Below are 17,046 nucleotides of genomic sequence, written 5' to 3' on the forward strand. Positions count from 1 at the left end.
AAATCTCTCTCTCACTCTCTTTCTCTCTCTTTCTCTCTCTCTCTCTCGCTCTCTGTCAGTGGCAGCTGGAGATACAGTTCTTAGGTGAGGCTCTTCATTATTATTCAATTATCAGCCAATGTTAAGTTAATTTAAATACAGTGTGTTTATAAACCACATTGAAACAATTCTGCCTTTTTTAGATTATGAGACGCCCCCTAGTGGTGAAAACTATTGAACTTTTAAACAGTAAACAGAGGGCACTTAATAAGACTCTTTTATTGACATACTTGTAAACAAATACAAGCAGATGCTTCATTATTCCCTTTTAGAAAACGAATGTGTTTTGGGGCTGATTTACTGGTTCACTCATTTTAAAGTGACAAAACCCAACAAAAACAAAGGCTAAACTTCACAAAAACATGGTGAAAATAAAGTAAAAAGTACAAACACTAACTCAGGCGCAGTAGTTTCCATTATTTTAATCGTATGTACATTTTTCAGTGTATATTTTCACAGGCCGTTCAGCAACGTTACCTCCAGTAATTCCCTCGTTGCAGTGAAGGAATTACCCACAATGCTTTGTCACATCAACCCTGAGCTAGAACTGCAGTTGCATTTTTACAACAGTAGGTGCCAGTGTTGCACCATTTAGCTGGATTTAATCCAGACCTTCTTAACTATGTTACGTGTGCATTTAAACAAATAACTATGATGGAGAAAGTTGGACCTGACCTGCAGCTTTTCAGACAGAACGTCTCCTTTCAAACGGTGAATAAGAAGACATGACAGAGTTACTAATCAGAGACTCACTGCCGTCTTCATCTCAGCGTCTCCTAGAAGCAGCAGAACAAACCAGAACAGACTTAAAGCCCATCACGAGCAGGTCTGGTGATGGGCCGTTTAAAAGTCGTCTCAAGACGCTGATTGGTTTCATTTGACTTCAGTCACTCTGGTGTTAATTAGTCATTGGTGAGATCACTACTAAGCCCCGCCTCCTCGGGGCGGCTTGACTGCAGCCCCAGGCTGCTCTCACACACACACGCACACGCACACGCACACGCACACGCACACGCACACACACACACACACACTACTAAAGAGGGAAATGAAGAAATCCTCTTTTTTATCAAAGATTATCTAAAGAACCTGAGGCAAATACAGTTCAGGGCTCATTGTTAGTCTGTTGCTATAAACAGATTTTGACAGTATTACAGTTTATAAATATATTTTATATATATATTTATATATTTATATCTTCCACCAGGGGGGGGGCAGCGTGCTGGCGCCCCCTACTGGCCAGCCGCCACTGTCTCTGTATTAGCTCAGTGTGCTGTGAGATGGAAGTGTGTTTGTGTCTGTCTCTGTTATCAGTGTCTCTTGCTCGCTCTCTCACTCTTCCTCCCTCTTTTTCTCTCTCTGTGATCCCTCTCTCCCTCCCGCTCGCTCTCTCTCTCGCCGTTATCAGTGTCTCTCTCTCGTTCTCTCTCTATGTGTACCGACAGTCTCTCTCTCTACCTAACTCTTTCTCTCTGTGATCCCTCTCTTCCTCCCTCCCTCCCTCCCTCCCTCTCTCTCTCTTTTTCGGTGTGTGTACCGTCAGTCTCTTTCACTCTCTCTCTCTCTCTCTCTCTCTCTCTCTCTCTGAGTGTGTACCGTCAGTGTGTAGTGAGATGGATGTGTGTGAGGTGTGTGTGTGCGTCCTGCTGCTCTCCTCCACCTTCCTCCACCTCTCCGCCTTGTCAGCTGCAACAGGAAGTAGCTGTGGGCGGATCCTCCAGACCGGGACCACCGGGACCGGGACCACCGGGACCAGGAAGGAGGGTCACCTGGAGTTCAGGCTCCGCGTGGAGGGAGACCCGGAGGACTACCGACCCGGGACCACGTACAGAGGTACCAGGTAACACTGTCTCTGTGGTCCTGTACCAGGTTACATTATCTCTGTGGCCTGGTACCTGGTGGACCTGGCACCAGGTTACATTATCTCTGTGGTCTGGTACCTGGTGGACCTGGCACCAGGTTACATTATCTCTGTGGTCTGGTACCTGGTGGACCTGGCACCAGGTTACATTATCTCTGTGGTCTGGTACCTGGTGGACCTGGCACCAGGTTACATTATCTCTGTGGTCTGGTACCTGGTGGACCTGGCACCAGGTTACATTATCTCTGTGGCCTGGTACCTGGTGGACCTGGCACCAGGTTACATTATCTCTGTGGTCTGGTACCTGGTGGACCTGGCACCAGGTTACATTATCTGTGAAGGTTACGTTGTCTCTGTGCTCCTGTTGCAGTGCTCCTCCTGGCTGAAAGTCCGTCGTACTTCCGAGGCTTCACTCTCGTCTCGCTGAAGGATGGCCGTGACGGAACCGCCAACGACGACTTCGCCGGCCACTTCCAGGTGAGAAGATCCTCCAGAAGCTCTGGAGAACGTTCACGAAACCAAGAGCTGGTTTATTTTGTGACGTGGAGCTTCAGACGGAGAAGACACCAGACCCTAGCTGCCTCGTCGGAATCGTTCCTGCTGAGCAGCAGATGTTTGCTCCAGCAGAAGAACACGAACAGATGAAGTCAGGGGTGTGAAACAGCTTCAAACTTCCTCGACATAAACAGGAAGTCATGTCTGTTTTTGCGTTTCCACTTCAAGGTCCAAACAATGGAGCCATTGACCAAAGGAACAGGCGTACAGGGCTTGCCAGGCACCTCCAGCATCTCTCAGCCCCCTACTGGAAACATCTGGCACTGCAGGCAAACACAATGACATGCATGAGTGACTGTGTACGAACAGCCAATCACCGCTCAGTTTCCATGATGACCACTGGAGGTTCTGGTCACTAGGGGCACCATGGGGCACAAAATGGATGGAGGACATAGAGATGGAGAGATAGTAGACGGAGGACATAGAGATGGAGAGATGGTGAATGGAGGATGGTGAGATGGTGAACGGAGGACATAGAGATGGAGAGATAGTAGACGGAGGACATAGAGATGGAGAGATGGTGAATGGAGGATGGTGAGATGGTGAACGGAGGACATAGAGATGGAGAGATGGTGAACGGAGGGCATAGAGATGGAGAGATGGTGAACGGAGGGCATAGAGATGGTGGATGGAGGATGGAGAGACGGTGAATGGTGGACATAGAGATGGAGCGATGGTGGACAGGGGACGTGAAGATGAAGAGATGGTGGACGGAAGATGGAGAGATGGTGGATGGAGGACATGGAGATGGAGAGATGGTGGACGGAGGGCATGGAGATGGAGAGATGGTGGACAGAAGATGGCAAGATGGTGGACGGAGGACATGGAGATGGAGAGATGGGGGATGGGAGATGGAGAGATGGTGGACGGAGGAGATGGAGAGATGGTGGAGGAGTTTCAATCTGTTCACGGAGAGAAATTAGTTGTCAAATGATCATTTGGAGTGACTGTTTAGGCAGTGAGGACTGAATCATCAGCTCCAGCTGCTTTAAAGAGTTTGTATTGTTTTATATTCATGTTCCGTTTCTATAGAAGAGTTTGTAGAAAGAGTCCCGCTGCTGAGTTTATCTTCTGTATCTGGGCTGGAAAGACGAAGCAGCTGTGTTCCTGTTTTCTCTGCTCACTTGCTGCTACTCGCCTGTTTCTGGCAGCCGTCCTGGAATGTGCCCACCCCCCTCCCTCCACCCTCCACCCCCGGCCGCTCCACCCAAACAAAGCTACGAGTAGCAGCTCGTTGTGTTTGTCCTCCAGCAGGAGCATCAGCAGCATGAGCAGACCTGTCTTACAACAGTTACATTGAAAAAGTAATGATTACTAATTACTAGTTTTAAAAGTAACTTAGTTACTCATTACTTGTTTTTAAAAATAACCAAGTTAGATTACAAGTTAAGTCTTCTATAAGAATTACCAAGTTCATCTCCCTCACTTCCTGTTAATTTTTTCTCACTTCCTGATATTCTTCCTCACATTCTGTTAATTTCCCATACTTCCTGTTAAGTCTTCCTCACCTCCTGTTAAGTCTTCCTCACTTCCTGTAAATTTTTTGTCACTTCCTGTTATTTTCCCTGACCTCTTTAAAATTGTCCCTCAATTCCTGTTAATTCTCCCTCACTTCCTGTTCATTCTTCCTCACCTCGTATTAATTCTCCCTCACTTCCTGTTCATTCTTATTCACTTCCTGTAATTCTTCCTCACCTCGTATTAATTTTTCCTCACTTCCTGTTCATTCTCCCTCATGTTCTGTGTTCAGATAGTTGATGGTGACGACACCCACTTCCTGCCCGGCTGCCCCCAAGTGGTGACGGAGACAACCTCCCGCCGACGCACCCGCATCCAGGGGCTGTGGACGGCCCCGCCCACCGGGGGGGGCTGCATTGTTCTGAGGTGAGAGGGTGAGAGAGGACTCGCTGGGTGAGGTGTAATAACAACTGTAATAACAACTGCAATCAGGTGCGGATTAATGCATAAACTGACATGTGTGTGTGTTCGGTCGGGGGGGGGGGGCAGACTAAAAGTCACGTTGGGGCGGGGTCACATAGGGCGGGATAGCCTCAGGGCCCAACGACTACCGGTACCTGAATCCTCCTCTAACTGTAATAACTCAGGGCCAGCATCGTCCAGAAGAAGGTCGTCTACTTCCAGGATGAAGGTTCCCTCACCATCCGACTGTGTGAAAAAGGTAATAACGGTAATAATAAAGTGTTATAACACATAGTAACAGCTGTAATAACAAGTGTAATAACAATTGTAATAACATCAGTTAATAACAACAGAATAAAAGCTGCAATAAGAACTGTAATAACAGCTGTAATAAAATTGTAATAATGGTAATAACAGCTATAATAACAACTGTAATTGGTGTAGAACTGTAAAAACACCTCTAATAACATCTCCTACAGTGTTGGGTGGAGCCACAGAAGCTCCGCTCACCGATTGTTGCGCCTGTGGTTCGGCCAAATACCGACTGACCTTCTACGGTAACTGGTCTGAGGACGTTCACCCCCGAGACTATCCACGTGAGTGAACAGGTCACCAGGTCAACAGGTCACAACAACTCAGGGGCCTCATCTTTAAACTCTGTTTACGCACAAAAGCGGGTCCTGAAAGATGCTGGGCCACTTCCCACCCAAACTCTGGGATCTAAAAACATAAACTTTGCACGAGAACATGGAACCGATACAACTTTTGACCTTGAGCAGGAACATTATGGAGACGAGGGAACTGGTGGTGCAGACGGTGATGTCATCGCATATCAGACACATTGATCCAGATAATCATATACAGCCAAACTGCAGGGTTCTAGATGTTCCAACACAGTTCAGGATTAGATCCTGACGTTTGACCTTTGACCTGTTCTCTCATTTTGCCCTCAGAACGAGCGAACCACTGGTCAGCGGTGATCGGTGCGACGCACTCCAGAGACTACAAGCTGTGGGAATATGGCGGCTACGCTAGCGAGGGCGTCCGTCAGGTTGCTGAGTTTGGTTCCCCCGTCAAGATGGAGGAGGAGATCCGGCAGAAGGTACTTCCTGTTACTACTTCCTGTCACTCTGGTGGGTTCATGTCACTACTTACTGTCACTACTTAATAGATAAATAAATGTGTGTATGTGTGTGACAGGGTGACTCGGTGCTGTCGGTCATTAGAACCAGAGCTCAGTGGCCGGCGTGGCAGCCGCTCAACATGTGAGTATCGTTCATGTGTTCATGTTCTCACTGTGAGAGGGGTGACAGAGGGTGATGAAAGAGTGATGACAGGGTGACGGTGTGATGACAGGTTTACGGTGTGATGACACGGTGATGACAGGGTGAGGGGGTGGTGACACGGTAAGGAGGGTGATGACAGGGTGACGGTGTGATGACACGGTGATGACAGGGTGAGGGGGTGGTGACACAGTGATGACAGGGTGAGGGGGGTGGTGACACGGTAAGGAGGGTGATGACAGGGTGACGGTGTGATGACACGGTGATGACAGGGTGAGGGGGTGGTGACACGGTAAGGAGGGTGATGACAGGGTGAGGGGGTGGTGACACGGTAAGGAGGGTGATGACAGGGTGAGGGGTGGTGACACGGTAAGGAGGGTGATGACAGAGGAAGGAGGGTGATGACAGGGTGACGGTGTGATGACATGGTGATGACAGGGTGAGGGGGTGGTGACAGGGAGAGGGGGTTGTGACACGGGAAGGAGGGTGATGACAGGGTGAGGGGTGGTGACGGTGTCTCCCTCTCCCAGGCGGGCCGCTCCGTCAGCAGAGTTCTGGGCGGACTCCACCCACCCCCTGCTGTCCTTCCTGACGATGCTGGGTCCAAGTCCGGACTGGAACGTGGGCCTGTCGGGGGAGGGGCTCTGCACCGCCCACTGCGGCTGGGTCCAGAGGGTGGAGGCCGACCTGCGACCCTGGGATGCCGGGACTGATGGAGGAGTCACGTACGAGTCTCCCAACCAGCCCACGGTTCCACAGGAGAAGATCCGGGCCCTGACCAGTCTGGACCATATCGAGAGTCCGTTCTATGACCCGGCGGGTGGAGCCATCACTCCGCTGGCCCGGGTGGTGCTGGAGCGCATCGCTAGGAAGGTAATTGTAAAAACAATTGTAATAACAACTGTAATAACAACTGCAATAACAGCTGTTAGTAACAGCTCCAATAAATTCACTGTAATAACAGTTGTTATAACACAACTGTATACGCACTGTAATAACAACTGTAATAACAGCTGTAATAGCACATGTAATAACACAACTGTAATAACAGCAGTGATAACACGTGTGTGTGTGTGTGTGTGTGTGTGTGTGTGTGTGTGTGTGTGTGTGTGTGTGTGTGTGTGTGTGTGTGTGTGTGTGTGTGTGTGTGTGTGTGTGTAGGGGGAGCAGTGTAATGTGGTTCATGACACTGTCGACGACATCGTAACTGATGTTGGAGAAGAGGAGAAGGAGGAAGGTACAACACACACACACACACACACACACACACACACACACACACACACACACACACACACACACACACACACACACACACACACACACACACACCAACACACGTGTCATGCCCATGTCCCCTCTGTTCCCCCAGATGCACCCCCCGCCTCCTGCCTCTACTCCCCCTGGTCTCCCTGGTCGTCCTGCAGCAGCTCGTCATGTGATGAAGGTCACAGGATGAGACAGAGGATGTTGAAGCTTCGTCTGGACCCTGGAGTCTCCTGCTCACACACCCAGGACTTCCAGCGCTGCAGTGCCCCCGGCTGCAGCCAGGGGGAGGGTGAGTCGACAACACACACACTCACACTCACACTCACACTCACACTCACACTCACACTCACACTCATACTCATACTCACACACACTAAACTCAACAGGAAGTCTGTCCTTTTGCATTACATGTGAAAGTTTTGAAACAAACTCGTTCTAGACAATAAGTTGTAGAGCTGTGACATTTGGCGAGTATATACAACCGTGACACACACACACATTAACCAACACACACACATTAACCAACACACACACATTAAGTAACACACACGTACATTAACTCGCACACAAGTATACAGCATACAGCCGTCCCTCCCAATGAAAAGAGTCAGAATTCTTCTACAAAGTTAAAAGGGCGTGCTCTGAACTGTGTGTGTGTGTGTGTGTGTGTGTGTGTGTGTGTGTGTGTGTGTGTGTGTGTGTGTGTGTGTGTGTGTGTGTGTGTGTGTGTGTGTGTGCAGACTCATGCATGATGTCGGAATGGATCAGCTGGTCGTCCTGCAGCGTGTCTTGCGGGACGGGACGCCGTGCCCGGGAACGATACATCAAACAATATCCGGAGGACGGAACGGAGTGTCGACAAAACACCGAGGAGACGGAGGAGTGTGTGGTCAACCAGCACTGCTGTGAGTGTGTGTGTGTGTGTGCGCGCGTGTGTGTGTGCATGTGCGTGTCTCACTGTATTGTGTCTGTTAGCCTCCAGCAGCTGTGTGGTGACGGAGTGGGCGGAGTTTGGGCCCTGCAGCGCCACCTGCGGTTCAGGGATGAGAAGACGAGAGCGGATGATGAAGATGCCTCCACCCGATGACTCCGTCTGCAAAACCCCACTCACGGAGGTGGAGAAGTGCATGATGGGAGACTGCCGTGAGTCACCTCTTACCATGACAACACCGTCACCTGTTACTGTCAAAACACCCGTCACCTGTCACTGCTGCTTCTTGTTTCAACTTCCTGTTTCAATATCCTGCTTCCTGTTTAAACTAGCTTCCTGTTCAACAAGCTTCCTGTTTCAACTTCCTGTTTCAACAAGCTGCTTCCTGTTCCAATGAAGCAGCATGTTGAAACAGGAAGTTCTTCCTCATCTTGAACCTTGATGTGTTTGGCTTATGATAATCAACCCTGATGTGTTTTGTCCTCCAGCGGTGGACTGCATGGTCTCCGACTGGTCCGACTGGTCCGAGTGCAACAAGTCATGTGGCAGAGGGCACGCCGTCCGAACCCGCATGGTCAAGTTGGAGCCACAGTTTGGAGGCGGAGTCTGTCCAGAGACTGTCCAGACGAAGAGGTGCAAGATCAGGAAGTGCAGAAGCAAAACGAAGATGGAGGGAGGAGTAGGAGCAGGCGGAAGGAGGAGGAGGCGGGGCAAACAGGGAAGAGACGCAGCAGCAGAATAACCAGGTGAGATAATAAGACACAGCCAATCAGGAGACAGTGTCTGTAATGTCTGTTGCTTGATTTCCAGGGGAAACCGTCAGCCGGCCGTAGCGACCCCCAGGAGCTCCGAGCCGACAACATTCAGCCTGCTACTTTAGTCAAGCTACTTACATTTCCTGTGTTTTTATACTTCATTGTAGTGTTTTATCATCGCCTAGCAGTTACTCAAGGTTGAAAATACTGAAAATAACTGTTGCATCAATAAAAGAGTCTTTCTTACAGAGATGGGAAACATGTTTTTTTTTTTTTTTTTTAAAGCATTTTCTTTTACAATAAGAACGTCACGCTGGCGGTGGTGTGTCATCACGGTAACGTGTCGTCACGGTAACGGTGGTGTGTCGTCACGGTGGCGTGTTGTCATGGTGATGGTAAAAACGCTTCGACATTTTACCCATTTTTATTTCACGCTGAAGGCACACGAGGCTGATTGTTTTCATACAAAACAAGAAAAAAACCGGTTCACACTCCCGAAAGAAACGATACATTTATGAAAGCACAATCTGAAAACGTAAAAAAAAAAAAAAAAAAAAAGGTAATCTGGATACTCTGGTCCACACATACACAACCCTGAAAACAAAAGTAATCTGGACACTCAGGTCCACACATACACAACCCTGAAAACAAAGTAATCTGGATACTGGAAAACATTAAAGCTTCACGTTGTTACAACCACAAACACATGAGTATCCGAGTACTTCACAAGAGTATTACATTTGGTAAAAGGTAAAAAGCTTTGTGTTTCTATAAACTGCGGTTCAAGATGAAAAGACCAAACAAAAGTAATTTGAAACAATGAAATAATATAATTCCAATCAACTTCAAGTCTAAACGTGCAGAAATGAAGGTGATCAATAAACTGATGGACAAACTGCTGAGTCAACGTGATCAATACACGTGAACGTTTCTAACGTTACAAACGTTAACGTGAGAAACAGTTTCCTTAAACAATTCAAGTTAGTAATATGAGTCTTAAATTGGAGTTTAAAGATTCACGCAATGAAAAACGAAAACGTTAACTCCGCCTACCAGTTCGACTCCGCCCACCAGTTTAAAATAATCGCTAATGTCACTGAATCAAACGTACCAAACAAAGCTGGTGAATCGTCAACACTCGTCACTTCTGCACACGTAGACGTGTTGACACGGGCTAGGCTAACGTATCCTAGCTAACTGTCAATTTGATCATCGACAACCTTTGAGATCTTTTCTCGTTAGCTCCTCACAGCGGCTGGTTCCATTAGGAAACATTAACATTAAGAAAAAAACATTTACCGAGCAGTTAGCTTCGGTTAGCTCCAGTTAGCTCGAGCGCAGCATGTTTTGTTAAATTCTACGTAACAGGAAAGCAAGAGCCGCTATATTGTAACATCGACTGGTCCACTTCTCTTCATCCAGTCAGTCCAGGATTTCTTGGTTTCGGTATCCCTCCACCCTCGCCGCCGCCAGGTTATCTCATGGTGGAGGAGGCTCTGAAGTAGGACAGGAACTTGAAGCAGAGGCTCACGACGAAGTACCAGATGTTTCTTGCCATCTGCGAGCGGGCGATGAAGACGCGCCAGACCATAATCGCCATGATGGCGTTGAAGGTGTAGCGGATGTTCCTTAGCCTGAACACAGAAGCCAATATGAGGGGTTAGTCACCGTCGCCTGCCACTCCCACCCCCACCCCACCTCACCCCCGCCGTCGCCATCTTACTTGTTGAGGTGCTTGCGTGCGGCAGGGAGCCCAGACAGCTCCTCGTTGAGGACGTACTTCTTGGTGCCAAGGCAGTAACTCTCCATGTACTCCGCCCAGTGCAGCTGGCGCACGTCAAAGTTAAACACCTGTATCGATACGACAGTTACCATCATTGAGAGACGTCAACAATAAACACCCACGGCGACCAAACAGTCGAAAGTTACTCTCATCTGTAAACGACAGTCAATAAACACAATCATCTGAATAGGTAGCGTTCTTAAGTACGTTTAAAAACATTTATGCATCTCTTATGTTAAATTGAATTTCTAGACGATGTCTAGCTTTGTAAATGTTATAGATTTCCTTTTTTTTTTATCTTGTACATTAGAAACGATCTATTGTGGAGGTTAGTTGCCAAACATGTTGAGTCTTTTCCTTTTGGATTTCTTTCCCTGCAAACGTCTGTCATCTGACAGATGATGACAGACGTTCCACTGACAGAACGGTCTAGTTGAGCTTTAGTCCCCCCCACCCCCACCCCCCACCGGCGAGCATCCAGCAGGTGGCGCTGCTCCTACCTTCCTGTCGTCTGGACTCATGTGGTTCTGCAGTGCCGCTATGTTGTCAGTGTTCCAGACCCACGATTGGCTGGTGAAGAACTCCAACACCATCATAGCCTTGTGGAGGCGAGAGATCGTCTTCATCATCCTGACAGAGGAGGAGGGTGGAGGTCAGGTGGGGGTGGTGGAGGAAGAGGCAGAGTTGGGTGGGAGGGAAGGTTACCTGGGCTCCCGGCCAATCAGGCGGAGGTACAGGTCATACAGGAAGGCGGGGGCCTTGTGGCTGACGGCGATCCAGTACTGGTTGATCAGGTGGTTGGAGGTCAGGTTGACGTGCGGCCGGCGGAACGCCTGTTCCAGAGGGTTCCTCTTGAAGGTGGAGATCACGTGGTATTCTACCGAGACAAGGAGCCGCAGCGTCAGGCAAACGTTCGTCACGCCACGTTACAACTTCCTCCACCAGAACAAATCTGTAAACTCTCCCTCCCATAGCGGTGCGATTGTGAATGAAGCAAAACACCAAAACAAGACCATCACTTCTCATTTCAACCTGCAGTTTCCTGAATCCTTCAACCAAAGTTTACAGATAAACCATCAGACTCTTTATGTTTCCTGATGGACGCCATCTTGGGAAAACTGCCGCAAGGGATTCTGGGATATCAAAGATGACGTTGTGGCATCTCCAGCCAGAATATCAACGTTTGACTGATTCAGGGTGAAATAAATTATTGCGACATGAAACTGGTGGTTTTCCAGAGAGAATCCTGACGTGTAGGAATCCAGGGGACAAACAGGATCAAGTGACACGACGCCTTGTGACAAGTTTCTGTGACGCCAAAAAACCTGGAATGTCCCGCCAAAATAAATACGAGTTTGCCGAAAGTGTGATGAGGAATTTCCCTCAGGAAGGTTTTGACGACGAATCAGAGACGAACGTCAACAACTAGAACTGGAGACGAACTTTTCATTCACGAGGATTCTGGGAGAGGACGTTTATTATAAAGGACGACTTTCCATTTGACGATTTTTTTATTAGATTTTTTTTTAAAGGTTTTAATGTGAGAATGAAGCTTAGATCATCCGACCGATGGAAACGTTAAAAACAAAACAAAGATGGCCGTACCGACTTCTCCCCAGTGGAACGGGTTGATTCCTCCGGTGGTGCAGTTATAGACCAGGATGTGCTTGGACCTGATGAGAACATGAGGAGAGCATGAGAACACGAGGGGAGCATCAAGGGAACATGAGGAGAACCAGGGTGCACCTGGATCTCCTGGACCTGGTCTTACCTGCTGGACCTCTGGGACCCGGAGAACCAGGCCGCGGCCAGCGTGGCGTTGACCACTACGTCCACCGGGATCAGGTCCGCCACCGCGTCGTTGGAGGCCCTCATGGTCCTCAGGATCCCCTTTCCAGCCTGGACCAGGAGAGAGCAGAACCTTATGAGATCCAGCAAGCCCCCCACTGAGGAACTTACTGAACCATGACTCCCCCTCCCACCCAGGAAAGTACTGAACCGTGCCTCCTCGGTACCGTTACGTTCCGGTTCTTCTCGGTACTTACCGCAATGAAAATCCCGCTAGGCCCGTTGAAGTTGTCGATCCAACCCTGAAACAGAAAAGACCAGATGTTGGTTCCGGTTCTGGAAGAGACAGCTGACAGTTCAGTGAACCGGACTCACGGGAAACGGTTCCATCCAGCTCGCGCCGACGATGGACGGCCGGACGATGGCCACGTTCAGGTTCCCGGACTCCCGCTGGATCACGTGCTCCGCTAGCGCCTTAGTGAACGTGTACGTGTTCGGACGACGGCCAATCAGTTTTGGCGTCAGAGCGGAGACCAGGTCGTCGTCCATCCAGCTAGAACCAAACATAACGAGTCCAACGAGTCATACAGCCAGAACCAAACGAGGAAGAGGAGGAGGAGGACAAAGGTGAGTAAGGGGATAAGGTTGAGGAAGAGGATAAAGGTGAGGAAGGGGATAAGGTTGAGGAAGAGGATAAAGGTGAGGAAGAAGAGAACCTACCTGAGCAGGTCGATGACTCTCTGGTAGTCAATAGCAGGAGTGTAGATGAAGATGGAGATGAAGAAGAGGATGATGAAGATGATGAAGACCTACCTTAAGGCCTCCAGCAGTCTCTGGTAATCAATAGCAGGAGTGTAGATCAATTCGTCAATCAGCTCTCGGTCACAGTTACAATACGCGGTGGAGACGTGGAGGAAGACCTGCAGCATCTTCATCCTGTGAGCCAGAGTCAACATCTGCTGGGTGGACACCACGTTCAGCCTCATGGCCTCCCTGGGGGGGGGGGGGGGGGGGGGTTAGAGTCAACATCTGCTGGGTGGACATCCCGTTCAGCCTCATGCGCTCCCTTGGGGTGTCAGTTACTATATGTGTGTGACCTCTGACCTGAGCGGCTCGTTGAACCTGACAGAGGCGGCGCAGTGAAACACCACCTCCACCTCCTCTGTCAGCAGCTTCTGGTCGCCGGCGCTCAGACCAAGCTCCGCCTCCGTCAGGTCACTCGCCACCGCCACGACCTTCTGGGCGAAGGTCGGCTGCTCCGCCTGCAGCCTGTCGAACAGCTGGGGGGAGAAAGCCAATCAGACAACATCTTGCGATAGACGGCCAATCAGAGAACAGCTAGGGGAAAATTCCAATCAGCTTGACTCCACTCCAACTGATTTCCTCCCTCCTCTAGCCCCGCCCCCTCCTGGCCTCCCCTGTTGGCTCCAGTCGTCCTGACTTCCTCCCTCCTACGGCCCCGCCCCCTCTGGCCCCGCCCACCTTGCAGCTGAGCATGTTGGCGATCCGGTCCTGGGGGTCCTGGCCTCCTTTGGCCCGGACCAGGACATAGACGACCCGGACCTCCGGACAGGACCGGAGCAGTTTCTCCAGCAGAACCTTAACCAGAACAGAACCGGTTTAGATCCTGGACCAGAACCGAACCAGGAGCAGAACCAGAACCAGAACTCTTGGTACCTTTCCCATAAAGCCGGTGGCTCCGGAGATCAGAATCTTCTTCCCCGCGTAGAATTCTGGGATGGACGCCATCTTCCTCCTTCTGTGACCCTAAAAGAGGCACAGGATCAGTACAACATGGACACTTCCTGTTACCAGCAGGTGGCGCCATGACCGATTGTTGTTATCGTCATACGGCTCTGATCTGATCTGGACTCTCATGCAATGTGTAAAGTCTGAGCCCGATCGGAACATGTTCGGGCTTTCACACTGCACTTCCTGTGTTGTGGCTCCTCCTACGTTCCAAAATAATCTTTCCGCCCTTTGAGGACATTTTGGACTCGCAGAACGTAAAAAGAGCTCGAGATCTTTTTCAGGTTTCAAAATATTCTCCGTGGTTGACGTTCTTAAATAACACAAGAGTGCTTGTGTGCCTGCGCCTCCATTTTGGAAAATGGCCGGTTTCCTGTTGCGTCTCGGGATATGACGTGTGGTGAATTTCGTAGCCGGGGCGTAATCTTCTCCCCGTTGTGTAGGTGGCGCCGTTGAGCCACGTTGCCAATCGCATTCGCCAGGTCTGATGTGAATGTTGAGCATTTTTTAAATTCCTGTGAGGAGTCCTGTAGGGTCCTCGGCACCTTGGGGCTCAGACCCTAAACACTTAATAATTTAATGAGAACATTTTCTACACAAAATACATAAAGGCCAGTGAGAGAGTGAGAGAGTGAGAGTGAACAGCTCCAACAGGTTGAGCAACAGTGAAGAAACACCAACAGACTGTTCAGTTACCAAACGTCTTTTCTCTCCCTCCCTCTCTCATTCCATATCCCCCCCTCTCATATTCCCTCTCTCTCTCCATCTCTCATACTTTGTCTCTCCCTCTCTCTCTCTGTCATTTCACGTGACAAGTCTAGAGTGTGAGAAAAAGAGTGACTCCTCGTGATCTTCGTGGTTCCCTCGTGACGGGTTAGTATCTCCAGACAGCGGCTCCCGGGGCAACAAGAGGCGCCTTCCTGCCCCAGGTGGGGGTATTTACACAAAACATGCGGGGGGGAGGAAGGAATAGCTAACTTGTGGCTGTGGCAGCTGTTCCGGCTCCCTCCCTCCGCTCTCGCCCAGTCCAACGGAAGGACCGGGGAAGGGCCACGTGAGGGAGGGGGTTGCAGCGGGTACCTACCCGGTAACGGAGACGCTTCAGGCCGGTCACGGTGCGGTGCTGTGCGGGGAAGGAGAAACACGGAGCGGAAAGCAACCGGAGTGCGGGGCGAACCAGGAAGTGGAGGAGTTAATGGAACGTGATGACGCCACGTCACGCACGTAGAGATAGGAAGGAGAGAAGACGTCTCACTCTGATTGAGAAACTACACCGTCCAAACAAAAAACTTCGAAATAAAGTAAAACAGCCTGAACGGCAGGAGTAGCTGGAGCCGTCAAAACACAGAATAAATTAGTTGAAACTGCTCAAACAATAATAATAAAAATACAGAAAAAAACATATAACTAGACTTGGTAGTACATAGACTGTTTTTTCAGAAGAAGTAAAAATAAGAGTAGGTAAAGGAAAAAGATAGGCAAGGAAAGAAAAACCGAAAAAATGAACAAATGTGACAAAGGAAAAAAATCTAAAGGTAAACTTCATATAAAAAGAAGTCTACACACAAAAGCATATCGTTGGAAATAGTTGGAGCTACTCAAATTAGTAACATCTAATCGAATCAAGTTCTTTGAACTTAATCAAATTCATTAACTTAAGTTCCAAGAACTTTCAGCCAACTTCCTGTCACCTTCTGGTCAACTTTCAGTCAACTTTCAGTCAACCTCTGGTCAACTTTCAGTCAACTTCTGGTCAACTTTCAGTCAACTTTCAGTCAACCTCTGGTCAACTTTCAGTCAACTTTCAGTCAACCTCTGGTCAACTTTCAGTCAACTTCTGGTCAACTTTCAGTCAACTTCTGGTCAACTTTCAGTCAACTTTCAGTCAACTTCTGGTCAACTTTCAGTCAACTTCTGGTCAACTTTCAGTCAACTTTCAGTCAACCTCTGGTCAACTTTCAGTCAACTTCTGGTCAACTTTCAGTCAACTTTCAGTCAACCTCTGGTCAACTTTCAGTCAACTTCTGGTCAACTTTCAGTCAACTTTCAGTCAACTTTCAGTCAACCTCTGGTCAACTTTCAGGCAACTTCTGGTCAACTTTCAGTCAACCTCTGGTCAACTTTCAGGCAACTTCTGGTCAACTTTCAGCCAACTTCAGGTCAACTTTCAGTCAACCTCTGGTCAACTTTCAGTCAACTTTCAGTCAACTTCTGGTCAACTTTCAGTCAACTTTCAGTCAACCTCTGGTCAACTTTCAGTCAATTTCTGGTCAACTTTCAGCCAACTTCCTGTCACCTTCTGGTCAACTTTCAGCCAACTTCAGGTCAACTTTCAGTCAACCTCTGGTCAACTTTCAGTCAACTTTCAGTCAACTTCTGGTCAACTTTCAGTCAACTTTCAGTCAACCTCTGGTCAACTTTCAGTCAATTTCTGGTCAACTTTCAGTCAACCTCTGGTCAACTTTCAGGCAACTTCTGGTCAACTTTCAGCCAACTTCAGGTCAACTTTCAGTCAACCTCTGGTCAAATTTCAGTCATCTTACGGTCAACTTTCAGGCAACTTCTGGTCAACTTTCAGCCAACTTTCAGTCAACTTCTGGTCAACTTTCAGTCAACTTTCAGTCAACCTCTGGACAACTTTCAGCCAACTTCCTGTCACCTTCTGGTCAACTTTCAGTCAACTTCTGGTCAACTTTCAGTCAACTTTCAGTCAACTTTCAGTCAACTTTCAGTCAACTTTCAGTCAACTTCTGGTCAACTTTCAGTCAACTTTCAGTCAACCTCTGGTCAACTTTCAGGCAACTTCTGGTCAACTTTCAGCCAACTTCAGGTCAACTTTCAGTCAACCTCTGGTCAAATTTCAGTCATCTCACGGTCAACTTTCAGGCAACTTATGGTCAACTTTCAGTCAATTTCTGGTCAACTTTAGGGCAACTTCTGGTCAACTTTCAGGCAACTTATGGTGAACTTTCAGTCAACCTCTGGTCAACTTTCAGGCAACTTCTGGTCAACTATCAGTCAACTCCCTGTCAACCTTCAGTCAACTTCCTGTCATCTTTCAATCATCCTGTCATCTTCTAATCAACTTTCAGTGGACTTTCATTCACCAACAT

General features: G+C 48.8%; 2 protein-coding genes across 5 annotated transcripts; one reads left to right on the top strand and one right to left on the bottom strand.

Annotated features, from left to right (window-relative positions):
• Positions 1-1,296: 1,296 nt before the first annotated feature.
• LOC308116993 (spondin-1-like) lies at positions 1,297-8,863 on the top strand. 4 transcript variants are annotated; one of them, XM_080475572.1, is made up of 14 exons: positions 1,297-1,872; positions 2,271-2,377; positions 4,206-4,339; positions 4,561-4,634; positions 4,855-4,971; positions 5,329-5,477; positions 5,576-5,640; positions 6,189-6,531; positions 6,820-6,895; positions 7,031-7,216; positions 7,668-7,832; positions 7,903-8,070; positions 8,347-8,604; positions 8,669-8,863. In XM_080475572.1, exons 1-13 carry the CDS (start codon positions 1,653-1,655, stop codon positions 8,598-8,600), a joined length of 2,058 nt encoding a protein of 685 aa, XP_080331698.1. In that variant the 5' UTR covers positions 1,297-1,652; the 3' UTR covers positions 8,601-8,604; positions 8,669-8,863. The 4 variants fall into 4 exon arrangements, with proteins under 4 accessions (XP_080331698.1, XP_080331696.1, XP_080331695.1 ...); XM_080475570.1 differs by having other exon boundaries at positions 1,563-1,872; positions 4,561-4,643; XM_080475569.1 differs by having other exon boundaries at positions 1,628-1,879; positions 2,242-2,377.
• A 158-nt stretch (positions 8,864-9,021) lies between these two features.
• On the bottom strand, positions 9,022-15,155 carry far1 (fatty acyl CoA reductase 1). The gene is made up of 13 exons (XM_080475573.1): positions 15,018-15,155; positions 13,862-13,951; positions 13,667-13,783; positions 13,289-13,464; positions 12,998-13,177; positions 12,560-12,737; positions 12,442-12,486; positions 12,168-12,295; positions 12,002-12,069; positions 11,102-11,273; positions 10,897-11,026; positions 10,337-10,464; positions 9,022-10,247 (listed from the first exon to the last, which is right to left on the bottom strand). Exons 2-13 carry the CDS (start codon positions 13,931-13,933, stop codon positions 10,088-10,090), a joined length of 1,554 nt encoding a protein of 517 aa, XP_080331699.1. The 5' UTR covers positions 13,934-13,951; positions 15,018-15,155; the 3' UTR covers positions 9,022-10,087.
• Between the last annotated feature and the right edge of the window lie 1,891 nt (positions 15,156-17,046).

Source organism: Lipophrys pholis (genome assembly GCF_963383615.2).
Source record: "Lipophrys pholis genome assembly, chromosome: 11".
NCBI lineage: Eukaryota > Metazoa > Chordata > Actinopteri > Blenniiformes > Blenniidae > Lipophrys > Lipophrys pholis.

What these genes read in the sequence shown, in the direction of transcription:
- far1 (XM_080475573.1), bottom strand. Translation starts at nt 13,933, where the DNA reads ATGGCGTCCATCCCAGAATTCTACGCGGGGAAGAAGATTCTGATCTCC. An exon ending in CCACCGGCTTTATGGGAAAG is followed by an intron (nt 13,784 to 13,861) that starts GTACCAAGAGTT and finishes GTTCTGGTTAAG; the next exon opens with GTTCTGCTGGAGAAACTGCT. An exon ending in AGACTGCTGGAGGCCTTAAG is followed by an intron (nt 12,738 to 12,997) that starts GTAGGTCTTCAT and finishes GTTTGGTTCTAG; the next exon opens with CTGGATGGACGACGACCTGG.
- LOC308116993 (XM_080475569.1), top strand. Translation starts at nt 1,653, where the DNA reads ATGGATGTGTGTGAGGTGTGTGTGTGCGTCCTGCTGCTCTCCTCCACC. An exon ending in GGGGGCTGCATTGTTCTGAG is followed by an intron (nt 4,340 to 4,560) that starts GTGAGAGGGTGA and finishes GTAATAACTCAG; the next exon opens with GGCCAGCATCGTCCAGAAGA. An exon ending in GTGCATGATGGGAGACTGCC is followed by an intron (nt 8,071 to 8,346) that starts GTGAGTCACCTC and finishes TTTGTCCTCCAG; the next exon opens with CGGTGGACTGCATGGTCTCC.